This window comes from Talpa occidentalis, unplaced genomic scaffold (assembly GCF_014898055.3).
Source record: "Talpa occidentalis isolate TD23 unplaced genomic scaffold, MPIMG_talOcc4v2.1 talOcc4.9, whole genome shotgun sequence".
In the NCBI taxonomy this organism is placed as follows: domain Eukaryota; kingdom Metazoa; phylum Chordata; class Mammalia; order Eulipotyphla; family Talpidae; genus Talpa; species Talpa occidentalis.
This window is the reverse complement of record NW_023605305.1, coordinates 62584253-62604490: the sequence shown is the minus strand read 5'-3', so window position 1 is coordinate 62604490 and position 20238 is coordinate 62584253. Positions and strand designations below refer to the sequence as shown.

General features: G+C 34.7%; 1 protein-coding gene and 1 long non-coding RNA gene across 5 annotated transcripts in view; one reads left to right on the top strand and one right to left on the bottom strand.

Moving 5' to 3' along the window:
- The window catches only part of MYSM1 (Myb like, SWIRM and MPN domains 1), a 39138-nt gene extending 19466 nt beyond the window's left edge, over nucleotides 1–19672 (bottom strand). For 3 of the 4 annotated variants that reach the window (XM_037498249.2, XM_037498250.2, XM_054691745.1), the window contains exons 1-11: nucleotides 19568–19672; nucleotides 14913–14988; nucleotides 13300–13370; nucleotides 11713–11790; nucleotides 11596–11619; nucleotides 10194–10272; nucleotides 7469–7567; nucleotides 4690–5450; nucleotides 3431–3561; nucleotides 2272–2375; nucleotides 788–865 (exon numbers count right to left, since the gene is read on the bottom strand). In XM_037498249.2, the coding sequence (XP_037354146.1) occupies nucleotides 788–865; nucleotides 2272–2375; nucleotides 3431–3561; nucleotides 4690–5450; nucleotides 7469–7567; nucleotides 10194–10272; nucleotides 11596–11619; nucleotides 11713–11790; nucleotides 13300–13370; nucleotides 14913–14988; nucleotides 19568–19650 (1584 nt within the window). In that variant the 5' untranslated portion in view covers nucleotides 19651–19672. The remainder of the gene's footprint in view (nucleotides 1–787; nucleotides 866–2271; nucleotides 2376–3430; nucleotides 3562–4689; nucleotides 5451–7468; nucleotides 7568–10193; nucleotides 10273–11595; nucleotides 11620–11712; nucleotides 11791–13299; nucleotides 13371–14912; nucleotides 14989–19567) is intronic. The other variant, XM_054691746.1, reaches the window with a different exon arrangement.
- Nucleotides 18680–19563, top strand: LOC119235136 (uncharacterized). Its single transcript, XR_005122789.1, has 3 exons — nucleotides 18680–18727; nucleotides 19067–19174; nucleotides 19314–19563. It is a non-coding gene; the product is annotated as an uncharacterized LOC119235136 (long non-coding RNA).
- Nucleotides 19673–20238: the final 566 nt, after the last annotated feature.

The following is a 20238-nucleotide window of genomic DNA, read 5'->3' as shown; positions in this document are numbered from 1 at the left end:
ATCACATGGAACTTACCACAGGTTTTATCTTTCCTACTAGAAATAGAAGTTCCTTCTAGGCAGTAACTTATATTTTACTAATTGTTGTGCTTAGAATACTGCTCAGGTATGCGGTTGGGGGAAGGAATGGAGAGGAGAGGAAGAAGATAACATGTATTGAGTATCTGGTACAAGCAAGGCTTTTGAGTACCTAATACAAAGATGTTCACAAATTTTAATTTCATTTATTTCACTTAATTTTTGCAGGAGGTATTATTATCCACATTTTAAGAAAAAAAAATCTGAGCTGTAGTGAGGTTAAGTAGTTGCTCAAGGTAACAAAGCCAGTTCTTTCAGAAATATGTGTATGTATACACACATTCATTGCCTATGTTTCCTTTAAGGGCTACAGTTTTTAATAGAGAAATGTTTCATTATTTGTAATTTATATCTACTGTTGGGACAGTATTTTAACTGGTATATCAGAATATCATTCAATAAATGTTCACTAAAATGAATTGGGCATACCAACTTCCTGGCACCTGGCACATATTCTTGAGCTGGAAATCAGAATGCAAAGACAATCAATGTTCAGAAAATGAGTCAAACACTTAGTTAACTGCACCATTAGCACTTGCTATTCTGTTGTTTACTGGTGACTTCTAAACAAAAAAGATTAACACAGGTTGAGATACGTACACACACACACACACACACACACACACAATGTATAGTATCTGTCACATTGATATTAAACACGTATTGATAAAACCTTCACTAATAAACAATTTGAAAAAGTTCAAATTACCTCAAATGTTTGTCCTTCTAACTCTTTTGCATCACACCAATTTCCCCAAGGGTCTCTGACTCTACGTCTCCTTGTGCGCTGTGATGGGATTAAAATAAAGCAAAAGGTGGCAAGATTAACTCTTAAGGAATCACAGCACATTAATACACTAAACCAAAATAGTAATTTTCTAAAAATTTCTTTATTAAAAGATTATAACCCCTGATTGCAATATCTGACTAAATTTTACTACTTTACGTTCAACAGTTAGCACCCATTCAAAAATAAATCAGTGATGATTTTCTGTATTTTACTTGGATTTCTTTTTAAATTTTCACTTCCTTTTACGATTTGGGAGCTAAAACACTAGGACAAAAATACTTTCAAAATCAAAAAGTCCACAACAATAAAATAATTTTACTTTCAACTACCTGTGGTAGAAAACTTATATTGCTAGAACCTGCAAGAATACACAACAAAAGATACAAGAGTGGTAATTAGAGGCAAAATAATTATATCTCAGTCTTAAAATGGAAAAGATTGCCAAGTTAACACAAAAAGTAAAAACTACAAGTTGGTTGATTGAATTCTTAATACTAAGTTTTACAAACCTCAATACTGAAGCCTTTTTTTTTTTAAAGATTTATTTATGCATACAAGAACTGGGGTACAGGCCAGAGGTGCGGAGGTGAGAGGATTCACCAGAGACAGAGTGGGGAGCAGAACAGGCAGACTGACTGAAATACACTGCTGAGGGGACCAGCAGGCAAGACAGGAGAGGTATGCTGCGCCATGTGGGTAGATCCCTGGCCAGGGATTGAACTTGTGTTGTAGAGGCTACAGGTAGCTTCACAGTGCTGTGCCCAACTCCTTGCGCCACCAGGGAGGCCCAATACTGAAGCCTTTAAAATGGCTGTTAGATGTCAGTCTATGAGTAGCACCATCTCTAGCTATTGTATTTGAAAACATCTTTTTTAATAAATCTAAGCAGAAGTGGTTTACACCACTTCTAAATACTGAGAAAGATACCTACACCATCATCCTCACTGATTTCATGTTACTTACCCATCACCAGATTGACCTATATTATCAGTAAAACCAAAAGGATCACTGTATGACTTTGCCTCTTAGGAGATTTGTTGACACACTTATTTTTTTAAATAAAACTCATGAACTTTAAAATATTGTCAAATTCACTAACCTCAAGTATTAAAAAATAAAGGCTAAAATGTTTTGAATAGCTCTTCCAAAAAGTAGAATCTCAAGGTAAGAATTTTAAACAATAACCAAAAAGAAAAAACAGCCTCACTGTATAATACTTTTAAAAGATACATTAAATTTAGAAATAAAAACCAAGCAGTCTAAGACAACTTTAGCAAAACATTATAGTATTGTATAGTTTATCAGTGAATTTTGAGTTTTCGTTTCTTTCTTTTGCCTTATAGAGCCACCTTAACAGGGTGTCAACAATTAGGAACAATCATTTAGTGAGAAAGACAGCTTACCACAGATTGCAGACGCTGGGCAAGTTGGTACGCTTCTACTGTATCTTTTCTGTCTCTGATTCGTACTTTATCAACTGGTTGTGGCCTGTTATATATGGCCTGTTCTATGGGAATTCAGGAAAAACAAAACAATCTATTATTTTATGAAACTAATTTGTTAAATAGGAAGATTACATTGATTATAAATTGTAAGCTAATTTCTAAGTTTCTTTATACCTGAACTTTTATGATTCTCTTATCCTGTTAATCCAGATTTATTGTGCTAGTTGGTAGATCTTACAATGAAAGCAATGCTATTATTACAAGGAAAAATTTATAAAATGGGATAATTAGGAAGTAGATAATACATTTAATTTCTGATTTAATGAGTACTAAGCTAATTTTGCTAACTTTGGAAGTCTAATACAGAAAACATGATTTCATTTTTCTTTTAGTGACTAAACAAGCTATGACACTTTAGTTTTCTTATAATGCCAGTCCCAGCATAGAGTGCTTTGGCCAAACAGACACCAACGTGAAGGTCAGACCTCAGGGCAGACTGTAAATTCTATCTCTGTATATAATGAAATTATCTGACAAGTTTCCTAGTTACTTTTCATTTCAGATACAGAATATAGAACATACTCTTCTCAAACCATGGATTACAAAGTTCTAATTACCTTACAATTTCTATCTGTGAATATTATATTTCCTTAACTTTAAATGTGAGAAAAACTAAGGTGAGAGAAGTTTTTTTCATGAAAAATATTTTGGCACTTCTTACATTTAAATGTAGAGGTTCATAAATCATTTCCCTTATCTAAACATTGTTACAGAGTATTTCTAGCAGTATTTAAAAATTAAATGGGCTATTATTAGATTTTTATAAAGTAATCTTACTTTCACCTGACAAAGAACTTCATCCTTATATTATTTCAACTACTTATACCAAATATGTTTCCTTTAAAATTACACAATCAATTTCACTGTAGGTAAAAAGTAATATAGTCTAATCAACAAAAACTGGTTCACAATCTCAATATTATATTATTTAATGTTGTAGCATCTGAATTCTATATCTTTTCTTAAAATCTATTGAATGCTAACCATCAAAGAAATTAATGGATGCTTATAACGATAAAAATGTTGAGTAAAAGAGGTTTTGAGTTTTTATTTTTACCACATCCAAAATTGATTGCTCCTATCAACTCGAGGTATGTGTGAATCCGTCCAATACAATTAACATCACCACAATTCTTCAGGCCAGGACGTACTGAGGTCTTATTTAAGTATTTCGGTTTGCATAGCTCCCTAGTTAAGAGATGGAAATACAATTATTTTGGATAAATATAAACATGAAAAAAGATTTCTGGGGAAAACTTTAAATATTTGAAATATCTTAAAGAATTACCCCTTCTCAATGTGTAAATGTGTAGTAAATACAATGCTAATAATTCACGATATTCAAGTGTAGTTTTTTCTGAAATAACAAACATTTAAATGGTGCAAAAATATAAAAGTATAGTGTGATTTCTTTAAGTATTACTTCTTCCCTAATATTTAATTCAGTAGATTCCAGTTATCTCAGGATTGTGAAGTCAGAAGCTCATTTATCTACAGATGCAAATTCAAGAAGGAATCTGACTAAAAAGGACACTTTGACAATACATTGTATTTGTTATTAGACTTTGCCAATTTTTAATATATTACTTAGGTTCATCAGTTTTTGCTTGGCGGGAAAGTATCAATTATAAGCTATCTTAGAAATGTTTAAAACTTTTTATATTAATTCTAATGATTATGCCAATCAATATTAAGTGGAAAACAGAAACATAGGGGATTCCAAAGATATCATGAAATACTGAGACTATTTGAAAGAAACGAGGGATTTAAAAAATAATGTTTACCTAATATACTTAAGGCACCGTGCTAGATGGTACAATACAAACTTTAACAGAACTAATAGTAGCAACAAATTACTGAATACTTATGCCAGATGCTGCACTATGAGCTACATATTGATTCCTGCAATATAGCTATTTACTAAAACTAGCATTCTATAATCCCTGTTGTCTTCATACTTCAAAGTACGTGATATACTAAGGAAAACACTCTCCTCCTCTTCTAGTACATTAGGGTTTTCTGTATCTTCCTAAAATTGTCCTAAGAAGTTGCTTCTTAGGGCAATCATCTATTATTTCAGGACTAAACACTATTAATGAATATTCAGATAGGTTATGGTAAGAGCAAATGATAATGTTCCTAACTTTCAAAAAAAGTTTCACTAATAAGTCTTGAGTCTTGCCTACTGAAATATATTAATATGTTAAAGCTTCCTTTACCACCAGCAACATAAAATACTAAATTCTGCAAGGGTCTAATTAAAATACTATTGAGTATAAATTTTAAAACAGCATCTAACATATAATTCTTTCTTACCACTGATCCAAAATGTAGTTTCTAATTTTCAAATATCGTTCAGGTGTTTTAGCTTGGCGTCCCTCAAAAAACTCAGGAATTGCTTGTTTTTCTTCTTCTTGAATGATATTTCTATCTATTTCTATTTCTTGTTCTGGTGGTTTAAGCTCTTCTTCCTCATGGTTCTCTTCTTCTACTTGGCAAGACGAATGAGAAAACATTGCATTATCACTCAAAGCTTTCTGAACTTCACAAAGCTCTGGAGAAGGCAACTGGCTGGCATCATTTCCATCCTGCTTGTCACAGTTTTTTGCCAGTTTATTAGATTTCTGGTCATTTAATTCAACTGATTTTTTGTCAGTGGTAATCTGCTCTTCAACACAAAATGTAACTCCTGAACTTGAAAGGGTTTCCATTTCACCATGCTTTACATTCTGAAGACATTCCTTGGAAGATTTAGGAATGGGATGTTCCCAGCTGTGAGAAGCGATGAATTCTCCTTGATTGATTCTGTGCAATTTATTATTAGGGATTCCTATTGAGAGATCACTGCTAGGATTCTTTTGGGGTACTTGAGAATTCAACTCATCTGTCTCATCTGTGATGTCTACTTCTTCATCATCAGATAACTTCTCAATTTTTATAGCATTCAAGTTGGGATCAGCATGTCCCCTTAAATTTGATGGTGTCCATGACTTTGTCCCCACAACTTCATTTTTAACCTGAAGATCACTGCTGCTCTTCTGATTTGCAGTTTCTTTCTCTGGACCATCTAATTTTACCTTAAGAACCAAAATGAAAATTTCATAATATTAAGATTTAATCATTGGTGCACACACACACAGAGAAAATACAATACTATATATGTCAATGGTGTATTATATTTGTATTTTGCTTTTCTTTAAATGCCTGCAACTCACTTTAAATGTGAAAAGTCACCATTTCAAATTTCTATAAACAAATGATTTATTCAAGGCTTGGTGATTTTTATTAATCAAAATAATCATTAATTGCATAGAAATGCTACATATTTTTCAACAGTAAGTTTAAAATTTCATCTCAGTTCAGAACAGCCATAAAGAATGAACCAGTAACTGCCATAGTAAAGTATTCTCTAGGATATTAAAATATTTTAAAGGCTTATTTCTCAGACTATCTGATACCTAAGCAAACTGATTATATTTTATAATGTTAAAATAGCCTTTATTTAAAGGAATCTATCTCATATATCTTAGGAAATTAAAATCATCTTTCACTTAAGTACATTAACAATAGAAATAATTTTTTTGCAGATTTATTTAATGTCGCTCCAATATAAAGTTTATAATTTAATGCATGCAATTTCTTCCATATTTGTTAATTACAGCTGTATTTGGTAATGTAGTTAGAAGAAGAGAGTGAAAATCACTAAATACATAAGACTTGAAATAAAATCTTTATATACAAAGTTTCAGAGAAATCTTATTCATGACTGATATATTCACAAACAGGACAGCTCCCCCAAGGGATTATTTATAGATCATGTATCACAACACAATCCCAGAACATGTATTTGGGGTTAACTGGCTTACTATGTAGAAAACTAGAGTGTAGCAGGAGGAAAAAGAGGAATTGTGCATATAGTCTAGAACAACTTTTTTCTTTTTTTTAAAGATTTATTTATTTATTTGTTTGTTTGTTTATTTATTTATACAAGCACTGGGTACAGTCAGAAGTGTGGGAGGGTGAGAGAATTCACCAGAGCCAGAGCGGGGAGCAGAGCAGGCAGCAGGAGAGGTCTGCGGGCCAACTGGGACCCTCCTCCAATGGCCAGGGAGCAGCCGGGGATCGAACCAGCGCTGCAGAGGCTGCGGGTAGCTTCACAACCCAGCGCTCAACCGCTGCGCCACCGGGGAGGCCCTAGAACAACTTTTAACAACCTTGCTAATAATTAAGTCTAATGTTTTAACCCTAAGAATTAAGATAAAATTTTGCATTATAATTCATAATAATGTTTTAATATTAAAAATTACCCTCCCACCCCCTAGTCTTACAAAAAAACTGACATGAGAAACATGGGGGTAAAAGTAACCAAGTTAAGCTTTATTCTGTCCTATAACATCTTAATCTTGGTAAGCTGTCATGAAAATGCCTTCGCTTGGTTAAAAGATGATTGACATATGATGTATCCATTCCTTTACTTACTACATAGTCCCAAAGGCTGTTAAGTTAGATAAATCTTGTATATAAATAAATCTATCAAAACACCAAACTTCATCTAATACATTTCCAAATTTTATAATAATAGAGTTTAAACAGAACATATTAAGGATATAGAATATAAAGTATTCAGATTAATTCTTCCAAACCATAAAAGTTTCATTGTTATTAAACAGATTTCAGAATCATGCTAGTATTCATGGTCTTAAGCCCTGATAATTCTTAAAAAGTTTCTATAATACAAATATTTAAAAATAAAAGGTATTTTCCTCAAAACAATAAAACATGATTTTCTCTTCGAAATACTCCTTGCTTTATAGGATAATCCTGAGCCATTAGTATTTTCTCCTTCTACTTAACTGTTAGAAATTAAGTGGAATAATAACATAATACCTATTTAATAGCAACACTTAAAATACTGAAGCTATGCTTTGAGATTTTAAAAGATAAATATCAAGACAGTAATTAATGGATACAAAAGTTTCACTGTAAAAATGCTTAATATTAACACTTCAATCTCTGAATTAAAAAACTATCTGTTTACTAGTTTTACTTACTGTAAATGTTATAATTATTAAGTTTGTAATTATATTTTGCTTACTTTATTTTTGAAGTACTGTCTGGCATAACTCTTCACTTGTAAAACAGTGCGACTTCCAATTAGTTTTGCAATTTTGGTCCACCTTCGGCCAAATTTAGCCTGTTATCAAAGTGGAAAAGAAATAGTTTTTCATTAACTTACTCATTAATATTCCAAGTAATTGCCATATTTAAAAAAATGCATCTTATTTATTTTCTAAAACACACAATAAGGCCTCCTACATAGCTAAAACTCTTAAAATCAAAACTCACATTCTTCTGGAATCTGAAATTTTGAAAACTGACCAGTACAATATAGAAATTAGCTTTTTTAAAAAAAAATATAAATAGCTATCTAAAAGAAGATGTATCACTTCCATTACCTAACAGTACATATGTATATTGTTTTCTATGTTACAAATCTAAGACAATGAGCCTAAAAGGGAGGCATATTATATTTTCCATTTATAGAAGCAACTGGAAATGTTTGACACTAACTTCAAAATTGTATTTTTAAATCCAGATGCCATCTGTTACAAAACATACACTACATGCACCACAGAAGGTAGTTCCACTCTCAATAGTTATCACAGTGAACTGATTTAGAAGACTGACTCACAAGTGGAGTGATTTGGAACTAACATCTCCCTATATCCCACTACTGTCAAAGGTTATACCTGTTAACATTGAAGCTGTGGTGGAAAAAAATGACAAACTGAGGGAGTGCCTGTGTGTTCTAAAGTACAAAAAGGAGTGCACATTAATTTGAAAGAGAAAAAGGATTTTTGCCTGTTAAGTCTATTGTTTGATACCTAAATCTACTTTACAGTATCTCCAACTTTTACTTCACAAAGCTCAACAACTTTACTTTTTTAGAATTCTCAAAACTATTAGGGAAAAAAGGGCCACAACTCAGGGAAGCTGACACCTGTAGGCCAGGTTTACAGGCCTTTAGTAGCATATCACTTCAAAGACCTCACTCATCTGATAAACCTTAATTTATATACTATCTCAGATACTCCGGCATTCTTATGGATAACTGTAAAACTGAAAGTACTTCTTGAAAAATTAACAGTAAATGTAAATTAGCTATTTGATTGTTCTTAACTAATACCTCGGTGAGGATAACTAAAAATTACTTATCCTTATAGTGGGATAATGGCAACATGGAACACTTTTGTAGACAGGACAGATCTGCATAAAGTGTGACCAGTCGGGCTTGTAAAGGTATGGACTTTACAAAATTGGGAAAGGACACAAACGAGAGGAGCAAAGAAAGCATTCACAATTTCAAAATAGAGCAAAGGGACAGTTCTATGACCAAGAAAGTAAAGAAAAAAATCTCAGTATTACATAGTTCCCTCAAATCTGAGGAATTAATTTTATAAGCAAACTACACCAGAGTTATAAAGTTAAAAACAAGTTTTGTTTTTTTTGGGGGGTGAAAATTTAAAATGTCTGTTTAGGTATACAGACAGATAATGATATATAAATAAATACATTTGCTTGTACAAACAAAATACCTCTTTAGAAGGATACATGTAAAACAGATGACACTGAAGGCTGAGATAAGAGTAAGAGAAGGACTTAAGAACCTATTACTTTAGGTACCTTTTGAATCATGCAAATGGGGCTCCTATAACTACCATAACTGCCACTAAAATTACCTAAAATTTCACAAGCAATTTGTAAACATATGTATGTGTATCTGTGTGTCTGGGAGAAGGCAGGGAGGGAGAGGGAGAGAGAAAGAGGGAGGGAGAGGGAGAGGGAGAGAGAGATCTGGGTTGTGATAAGAGTAAATCTCCAAAGCTGTCAGTTATCTTATACAAATGACTGATTAAAGTCAGAAAACTGAAAAACCAATATAAAACCATCAACAGTTAAGGGAAAAAAAACTCAGGAAAAGATAAAACCTTCAATATAGTTTGTGCATTTATATAACATCAAGAATACACATGTCATAATGATGATGAACTACAAAAATACAAATTGTATTTCCCACTATTTTTAGAAAGCAATTATTTCAATTAGCACTGATGAATCCTATATAAATATGATATATTCTATATATAATTTGCATAATTTCAAAATTAACTACTGCAATATTAGGTAACATGCACCTTAAAGGAAAATATATAACCTACTCTTGATATTAAAAAAAAAATTTTATTAAAGATTTCTTCTGTTAAGGGTATTTTTAGAATTATTAGAAATTGGCATACTTATTTTTTTTCCATTATGTAGCTTACAGACTCTTAAACAGAGCTCAGTGAAACATTTATGCATTGAAATGTTTATAGTGTTCAACTGAATTCACTAACATATTTTGACTTAAATATTTAGAGGGCAAATATCTGAATAAAAATAAATTCAGCTAATCACCCAGTTTCAAATATATATGATTTTCCTTTGATAAAAAACAGATCATTTTCACTTTTAATTGGTGTCAAGTAAACATGACATGATATATAGCTCAATTTCCTGGGTTTTAATAAAAACAACAAAAAAAGTTTGACATCTAATATACAGATCCAAATTTCTTTAATATTATAGTGACCTAATATGAGTTAAAAAGAATTCTCTTATATTACACTAAAACATCATCACTTTAACTACAGAAAAGCTATAGGTGTGATCATTATAATTAAAAAAGTTTCCAGTCTCCAGATTAATTTAACCATATAATTTTATCAATATTTGTTTCCAGAATTATTTTCTATGAATTAAAAAATTGCTCTATTTACCAGCCCTTGTTCAAACAGCTCTTTTTCTTCTATCGTCCACTTTACTGAGTAACTGGCTGGTTTTGTAGGAGAGTGTACCCTGAGGGGAAAAAAAGGAATGGCAAAAAAATTTCTGAAATGGAACATTCTATATATATGCAGCTAAAGGTTATAGATAGCCATGGGCTAAAATCAATACTTTGAGTCTAAGAATTAAAAAAGGAAGGACAGGAAGAAGGCTGCAGCCTCTACTATGGTAGCGGTTGGGGGGTAGTGGGGGAACAAATTCATACTGTCTCCTATACTTTTCTAGCTCAGGATGACAGGAGCCCAAAAAGACATAATCCTTAGGTCTGAGTGAAGATAACACTAAAAAACACCAAAGGAAGTCAATAAAGAAACAGACGTTAATACCTTCCAAATACTGAAAGACATATAAAAGTTTAAGTTGGTTTCAGAAATACCATCTGATACTTGCATGTAAATCCATGTATATATTAAGCCAAAAAAGTAAAAATGAAACAAAAAAGATATATGCTATGTTCACTGCTTTAAGAAACTAAATTAAATAGTGTCAAAGCTCAATAATTTAATTCAAGCGAGGCATTAATCTTCCCATCAACTTCATTTTTTGGTTGTTTATTTAGCAAAATGTAAAAGTTAAAGTTTGCTCAGGGCTCAGGTTCGTGGCAATTGTAAATCTGTAAATCTGCCTTTTTAAGGAACCCTATAAACTTGCAGTTTTAGAAACTATATAGGGCCTCCCCAGTGGCCTAGGAGTTGAGTCTCAACATTATCACTGCTCTGGCCTGAGTTCAATCCACCAATGGGAGCTAAGCCACATATGGCATAGCAGATCTCTTCTGTCTCGTCCGCTGTTCCCCTTACATGTGCATTTCAGTAAATCCGTCTTTTCTTCTTCCCACACTGCCACGGGTGAATTCTCTCACCCTACCCTCTAATCCTACATCCCAGTTCTTCTACACACAGAAAAACCCCAAAACTATTTATAAAACAATACTATATAACATCATATTTTCTCCTATTGTAGGGAAAGCATATTATATCAACCTGTTAATTTTTGAAACCCACAAATACAAATTCTATTTAAAATGACTGAAAATTAAGTGGCAGGGCAATAGAAATCAAGTCAATTCTTAAAAGATAGTAGCTTTTTAAAATTTTCCCACAAAGCCATCTTTTCCATAATCTAATGGAATTGCCTATGTAGGGGCATGAAAGAAAGTCTTACAAATAAATAACATCATAAAATTATGTTGTAGCATTCCAACATATGAACAAAAATTTTGATTTTATACTTTGGTACTTATGTTTTCCATAATTCAATTTTATATTTTTGTTTAAGTCTCCCATAATGTTTGCTAATTAAAAGGGTTTTTAAATATAAAACATAAGTACATACATGATTTTTGCTGTTTTCTGTAGACTGCACCACATGAAAAAAAGAAAACAAGGAAGCTTGAGAAGAAGTTTTAAAAAATATAATCAAATGTTCAAAAGTATTTTAAATTGATTTTACCTCTTCATGTATTTTTTATCATCTTCCCTCTGTTCAAGCCAGAATTTTTCTGGAAGTGATTTTTTAGATAAGTAATACCTGTGTAATTATTAAGGAAATTTTTAATAATAGTCATAATTTTTATACAACTTATATAGGGAGGCAATCATCTACTCATGAAAATCACATGAATTCCAGCTAAACCAATTCCTCTCAAAGTTCTTTCCAAGTATACAAAAATTATGACAAAAATGTGTATATCTGACAGCATGGTTAAAAAGATTCAATATTATATGCGAAATCACACGGCACAGTGCCCCCCCAAAAATGTGTGCTACATAAACACCAGTATCTTATCTTCCCTATTAGAAGTGGCTAAAAAAAGAAATACCTTCAATGTTTTATATAAATATTTTTTCCTAAAACATATGGAAAATATAACAGATGAATTTGATTGGTTGCCCACGGTAGTTTAGGAGTATCTGTTTTCATATTTCAAAATGTAACAGAAGAATTCAGGATTATTCTATACCCAAATAAAAGTAACACTTAGATCAAATCTACCAGGAAGCATCCCTCTCAAACTTATCAAAAACAGCCTATGGAATACTCTTATTCATCTGACATTTCCTTTACTTAAATTATGACTGTATACTGTGTATATCATGCACAATGCTCAGTGCTAAGTGCTGAGGACAAAGACACAAGAAAATGTTATCCCTGTCCTCTAAGAACTCACACAGCTCTCATTAATATACTCATTATTTCTGCCTCCAAACCTCGAAGTAAACCAGTGACCACTTAAGTGTACCTTAATCCACAACTGTACTGTTCAATACATTAACTGACATCCCATGTACAACCACTAAGTACTTGAAATGTGGCTAGCACAAACTAAGATGGACTGTGGGTTTTAAATATACATCAGATTGCAAAGACTTAGTATGAAACAAAGAATTAAAAATACATCATCAAAAATAAAACCTCAGAACTTATTTTGTTCAATTCTCTCATTTTACATAAAGGAAAACTGAATCCCAAAGAAGCTAAGTTGCCTACATCCCATACAGAAGAAAAAGGAGGCCTTTGGTTGAATCAAGGATAAGGATTCACAACTTCTGGCGGGGGGGGGGAGGGGTGAGAATATTCATCCTATAATATTTGTTTAGTGCATTTAACTTAGCGTCCTCCCACATAACACTTGTAAACTGGTGGAGTAAAAAGTAAGAACTTTTTCATATTCTATTCTGTATCCTTGACAAAATGACATTGCTGGGTTTCAGCTTATATAACTGAAAATGGAAGCTTGGATTAAATAAATGATCTTGGGCTTGAACTAAAGCTTGAAGGTTAAAACACTGTAATTTCTACTTACTCAGACTGTATAAAGAATTGGTTGACAACAGAAACTCAAAAACATTGAACCATATCTCAAACTTAGTAGTAAAATAGAAGCAGAGGAATAAAATGCTGTTTTTTGTCTACAGGGACAACATATTATGTAATAGCAGTCTGGGGCCAATTAAGTCAATCTAGTAACATTCTATTTTTGCATGTATTGATTTACAATCCTGAAATCATTACTTTCCTTATAATTATTAAGGATACTCTTCTTCCAACAACATTTTCTCAATGACAGCTCTGTTCTCTTCGCTGATGGTGCTATCCAGAGTCCAAGGCTATTTAAAAAAAGAGAGAATAATATATTTTCCTGTCTTTGAAATTATCTTTTGTGCTTTCTTAAATGAAAATACATAATATAAGTCCAAATAACAGCTACAATTTACTCAACGCACAAACATATCCTTGATTCCCACAATAACACCAAGATGGCATTATTAATTCACAGATGTCTCTATAGCACTACTAGAGTCTTAAGTAGAAAAGCAGAGAGACAGAACCTCGAGTTTGTTTAATTCGAACACTCAGGCTCCCTCTCATGATAAAGTAATAATGGTTATTATGGATGAAGAACTATTAGACATCAGGCATTTTGCCAGATACTTTATCAATTTCCAAAACTCACAATTTACTTTTTCCCCTCAAGTGATAATCTCTTTGAATGACCACACTCATTTTTCAACTATCAAAACTTCAAACTTTTGAGTTTAGGTCCCTTCTCCAGGCTCTAGACTGTTAAATCCAATCACCCACTCAAAATTCCATTTACCTATCTACTAGGTTTCTCAACCTAATATATTTAAAATAGAATTCGCCATCCTGTATCTTTACCTGCTTCTCCCTCTGCCTTCCCAACTTTATAAATGGCATTACTTATTATCACTTTATTCCAGCTAGAAGCTTGGCATCATCCTGGGTCCTTTTCTTTTCTCTTCAATCCCCAAATCCAATCTACAAAACAGTTCTACCTCAAAAATGTAATCCAAGTCTGGTCACCCCTACCTCTTCTGTCACAACTTCAGGCCAATTTACCACCAAATCTTGCTTGGATTACTACAAATGTTTCTAAACAGATCTAATTTTACCCTGGCTTCCTACGAGTATAATAGAGCTTTCATTTGCTTTTGCAAACTTGTCACAGCATCTTTCCCTCCTTTCCCACTACATTCTAGACTGGCTATTAAAAGAGACTTGATGCTGCAATTCCTTTGGCAAAGAATACTTTCTCCTCAATTCTTCACATACTTAGTCCTTTCTTTTACTTTTCAAGTTACATGTCCCCTCCTTAGTTTCCTTAATGACAGCTTTATCTAAAGCAGGTTCCCTATCCTGTTACTCTTAGTCAGTATCCTGCTTATGCACTTCATCTTATAGAATCTGTTCGTATACTTGTTCATTGCCTGATTCCCTTAGAACATAACTGACTCCCTTAAAATAGAAACATATTTAGAGCAGGACCATGCTTATTTCGGTTATAGTTGTTCCCCACCAAGCCTGGCCTAGTGTCTGGCACACAGTAAGTACTTAGCTACTAAATGAAGAAATGAACCCTGCATTTGAAGAGACTGAAGTTCACAAGTCTGTTAAGTGGTAGAGAAAAGATTTGTATCTAAATTTGGCTGGCTCCAAGTGTTTTCCCCAACAGACCATCTTTCAAGTCAAAAGAAGACTAAGTTTCTTCTCTTTTGTTTTTATAGTAAGAAAAATGTTCAATATTTACCTGTGACTGCTGAGACCCAGAATCAAAAAAAAAAAAAAAAAAAGTACTTTGGGCAATAAATAATAACTTAATGCACCAGGCATTTTCATAACATACTCACAATGAGGCCATTCTCAGTTTTCCATGATGAATCAAGATAGTGATCTTGTAGAACAGATGCTGTATTTTCATCACTTCTGTAATAATTAAGAAATTGGGTATGAAACCGATATATATCATATCATTAATGGATATAATTTACAAAGCACAGTGATTGGCAAGTTATAGATGTTAAAATAATATTTAGTTCCCTTTTCCCCTTAACAAACATATTTAGTATCGCAAAGATGTTTGCTCTACTACCTCTATGGTCTGTGAACTATATAGGGGCTCTAAATCATCCCTGTCTCAATTGGTAAACATCAAGACTGACAGCTCACTTATGCTTCCCAAGAATAAACAACTTCATGAGAAAAAAACTCCCACAGCTCACAGTAGCAACCATAATATCATCTATGCCCATGAGCTAACACTTCAGATTTCTTTTTTTTTTTTTTTTTAAGATTTACTTATTTATTTATACAAGCACTGGGTACAGTCAGAAGCATGGGAGGGTGAGAGAATTCACCAGAGCAAGAGCGGGAACAGAACAGGCAGACTGACGAAACACACTGCTGAGGGGAGCAGGGGGCACTGTGCGGCAGGAGAGGTCTGCACGCCATGTGGGACCCTCGCTGGCGGCGGCTGGGGATCGGGGATTGAACCGGTGCTGCAGAGGCTGTGGGCAGCCTCGCACCCTAGCGCTCAACCGCTGAGCCACCAGGGGAGGCCCACTTCAGATTTCTTTTGATGAGTATTTTTTTTTAATTATTTTTCTTTTTGGATGAGTATTCTTATGTACACAGAAATTCAACTTTACAACACATTCCTTTAGCTATATCTAAAGCATAAAAGCCATCATCAATCGTATTACCCTGAAAATGAAGACAAATGATATAACTAAAAGAGAAAATACTTGAAGGATAATACAGACTAGAGATAAGAAAATGCAACATTTTAATAACAATTCATATAATAAAAAAAGGAGTTATTTGGGGGCTTTTCTATGCCTAAGGGTATTGAACTTTGTTAATTCTCCGGCTCCTTTCACTGAGTAAGAACTCTCTAAAGTCACAATGTTTACCTTATATGCAAAAAAGCTGAAGTTTTGAGAGGCCCAATCTATCATAATTTAATTTAATATTTGCTTTTATATATTCTGAATTTCTAAAGTTTCCTATTTAAGTTACTGACTTAAATTCTGTATTTCTAAACTGCAAAAACCTATCAATAGGTTTACACTTTTGAATCTTCAATTAGTCCTAAAGTGGTAATAAATTGTAGGGTTAATGGGCTAAAAGCAATAATTTCCCTCAATTGCTGATGGCAAAAAGATTCTAACATTTTGATTTGGTAGAGGCTACCAGAAATGCTAAATAAAGAACTGAGACTTATACTAGCAGAAAGAAACCTTTGTTCAACTAAGTAAGTCTGCCAAGAGTACACAGGGTGGGACTAGTATTACCTCAAGTTTACTGCAGAAATATTTCTAGATAGTGTTCCTCAATAAGGATTGGCAACATGCATACCTTTGGTGCATGCTTCTGTATACCTGAATCGCCATAGGTACCACATATTAACGTGCTTCAGACTGGGATCATCTTTCCTCTCAACACTGCTACTCTTCCACTGTTTCCTGTCTCACTCAATAACATCTCCAGCCCTCTAGATGCTCATGCCAGGAATCTAAGCCTGCCCTCCCCTCGCCCCTGGCCCCCAGGCACATTCAATTTGTTGCCAATCTTGTGGCTTTTCCCCTTTTCAAATCAAGTCCTTCCACTATATTCACACTGACATCTGAGGTCCTGTAGTTTCAGAACTTAAGATTTTCCTATGTAAGTATAGAGATAAAAGCTAACAAGCTATCTTACCTTCCTCCTTTATCTTTTCCACTTACCTCCATTTGACATATATCTAAAGGTACTGTCTCATTCAATAAGAACATTACTTCTAGGGAGAAAGGACTTAGTTTTGAAAACTTCTATATATGTAAGGTTTGACATTTAAAAGGTACTTAATCAATACTTGTTGAATAATTGAATGAATGATGTAGACTGGCAAGGATCACATAGGTCTCTAGGAGTTAAGTAATAAGGATTTTATCCTAAAACCATTTGAGGATTGAAAGAAATATCATGATCATATCTGAATGTAAAGAAGAATGCTCTAACTTCCAGAAAGAGTAGAAAGGGGGCAAAGAGACAAAGGAGCAGTTAAGAGCAAGTAATTAAATAAGGAATAGAGACATAAAACTGCAGGGACATTAGACCTGTGGATCAGTAGCGCGAATAGGAAGAAGTAAATTTATTTTTAAAGAATACCTAGAATAAACAAATCCTAAATAACTGATAGGATAAAAGGAATGGAAAGAGAAAGGCAAGGAAAGGGATAGAGTCTAGGTCTCTATCTTGGGTGACTGCCTGGATAGTGCCATTTACTGAATTAGGGGAGTAGGAGTAACAGGTTTGCTGGGGAAAATTTATAAGCTGAGATTGAGGTACCAGTGTTAACATCCAAGTACAGACAGACTAAAGAGTTGGAAAAATCGATCCTAAAATTTCGGAGAGTTGGGTGTTGACAGATTTGAGAAACAGCATGTGTTAGGTGGTATTTATGAAACTGCCATTTTTGTAGGTAAAAAAGGATCAAATATTGGCAAATTTTCATATGGTTCGAGCTAACAGATGGAAATTTAAGTCCTGAGAGGTAGTATCACCAGGGACTGTATGTGCTAGTAAAAGTCTTATGACAACATCCTTTGGAAACTATGATTTAAAGAATAAACAGAAGAAAAGGCAGATGACAAGGAATGGTCAAAGTAAAAGGGAAACTTAAGTTTCAAGGCCATCTTCTAGTTTTGGTACTGAGAACTCAGCAAGTATGTTCTTGTTTTAAAAGTGTTCTTTAAAACAACCTTCAAGGGTCTCCACAATTGCTATAATCTGTAACACCATACTTCAGGGAACACCAGTTACACTAAATTCTATAAGCTCAACATCACAGGGTGCCATTCACCAAAATAAAGTTAATGATGATCTTTGGACTTGTATAAGGCAATGGCTCTGAAGATCAGGGACGAATAACTTTGGTGAAACTGACTGAATGAGATTAACATGATCACAGGTATAACCAGAGACCTCAATAGGAGGGGAAGGAAGAAAAGGAAGAAAATTTATACACAATTAGAAAAATTACAACCAAATTATGAAAAAGGGATAGAGTTAATGCTTTCCAGTGATCTTTAGTGTTTTCAAGACCAATTTATTTCTCTCTGGACTGCAGATAAGTATTCCTGCCTACTTACCTCATAGACTTGTTGGGAAAAGTAAATTATATCATTTATGCAAAAGTGGTTGGTCAAAATTAATTTCAGCTACACAAATGTGAACAATGATTGCTATTACAGGCTTTCTACTCTCTATATAGCTTTTGGAAGCTTTGCCTCAAGAAACTATTTGAGTTACACTTCACATCCTTATAGTGCTTTAGAGTTTAGGAGAACTTTAAATCCCTTACTTTAGTCTCTCAAGGGCAGGGTTGGTACTCTTTTCCATAATTTAAAGAGGCCTTGTTATTAGGTTAAACCATATGAAATTGCCATTTTATAGGTCAAAAATGGTCCCAGATTGGCAATTTTACATGGTTCAAACTAACAGAGTTCTAATGGAGTTGTTCATAGCTACAAGTAACACAGTCAACTGAATTTAGAACTGGGGCCTTCTGTTCCCAAACAGTCTAGACGAAAAGGTGATTCTGGAAGTACACTGTAAAAGTGGTATATAACAATTTCTTACTCAGAAGGCAAGAAGTCAAAGGACTAGATCTCTTAAGCTGGAGGTTGTTCTTTAAAACCACACTGGCTTTACTTAATTGATATTAAATAAATTGTGACCCCCCTCACTGGGTCCTAACAACACCCCGGAGAGTAACAGATTATAAAATAAAACATTTACAGAGCACCTACTATAAGCTAAAATAAATCCCATAATTATTTCATTTCATCCTTACAACCACCATGAGATACACGTCCCGATTCTCAGTTTATACATGTACGATCTGAGGCTCTGACGAGCTAAATGTCTGGCACAAAGTGACACTGACAGCAACTGGCACAGCCAGCCAATACCTGAGAACCGAGAACTGTCCAACTCTCAAGTCCTGTCCTTTCACTTTCAGCTGAACTGCCTTTCACAAGTTGTTCACAATTGTCCATAGCAGGAAGAGTACACCTATGGCCAGTAGGGAAGAAACGATTCGCCGAAGGACACAAGGCTTGCGAGCGAGGTAACAAGGATCCCTGAGCTGTGGTCCCGTCCAGGAGCCGCCCTATTTCTAGTTATTGTCTGGCGGGGGCAGGGGGGCGGATTCTGGGGTGGAGATAACGGAAGGAGGAGTCTAACTGTTAGAAACTGTAACGTGCTAGGTGAAGTCGGCACTCTCACAGCATCCAGGCAAAGGTGAAAGATGTACGAGATACTAGCCCGGATCCCCGCCTGCTAGGCAGAGGAAGTAGCCGGCAGGCCAGACGGGCGCGACACCTCCCAGGCCGTCAGAAGATCCTGGCCCAGAGAATAGGCTTCCACTCCCTTGTCACCTGCCCGACCCGCTGCCTTTCTGGGGTAAGCTCCTCGCACAAACACCCCTCCCCGTCCCTGCGACCCGGTCTCCACGCCTCACCCAGACTGTGCCGCCGCGGGCACCACGTCCCCTTCGATATCTACATCCGCCTCTTCAGCCGCCATGATGGGACCTGACCCCATCCGTCCTCCCGAGAGTTCCCGCGAGAGGTGGAAGGCCTGGGGGCGGGGCCTAAACGTCACGGGGCGGGGCTGAACACTGGTTCAACCCTTCCCTTGGCGGGGAGGCGGGGCTTCCGGGGGTACGTAGTCCCCAGCGGCACGTCCTTTTGACTTTAGCCGGCAGGTAGAGACTTGTTGCGTGTCCCTGTCTTGGGCTTTGGGAGAGATCGTGCTCTTCGGCAAGTTCTTTGGCGCTTCATTTCTCGCATTTGTGAAATAGGGATAATGGAAAATATATTCCTGGAACTCTAGAAAGGTCTTTCCCCTCCTTCCCTCCCTTCCCTTGGTCTCACTCATAGCAGGAATTTAGAAAACCTAAATAAGGGATCAGGAAAAAAACCTAATTATAATAAAGTAAAAAGCAAACTTAACAAGCAACTATAAACCAGAGACACTCCTGTAGGGAGAGGGGGGAAGAGGGAGTAGGATCAAAACAAGGGGGGTGGGAATTGTATGGGGACTATAACCAACATGAAAATGCATACATTGTGCAAAAATGAAAAATAATGTAAAAAATGTATGAAATAAAAAAAAAAAAAGAAAAGGAAC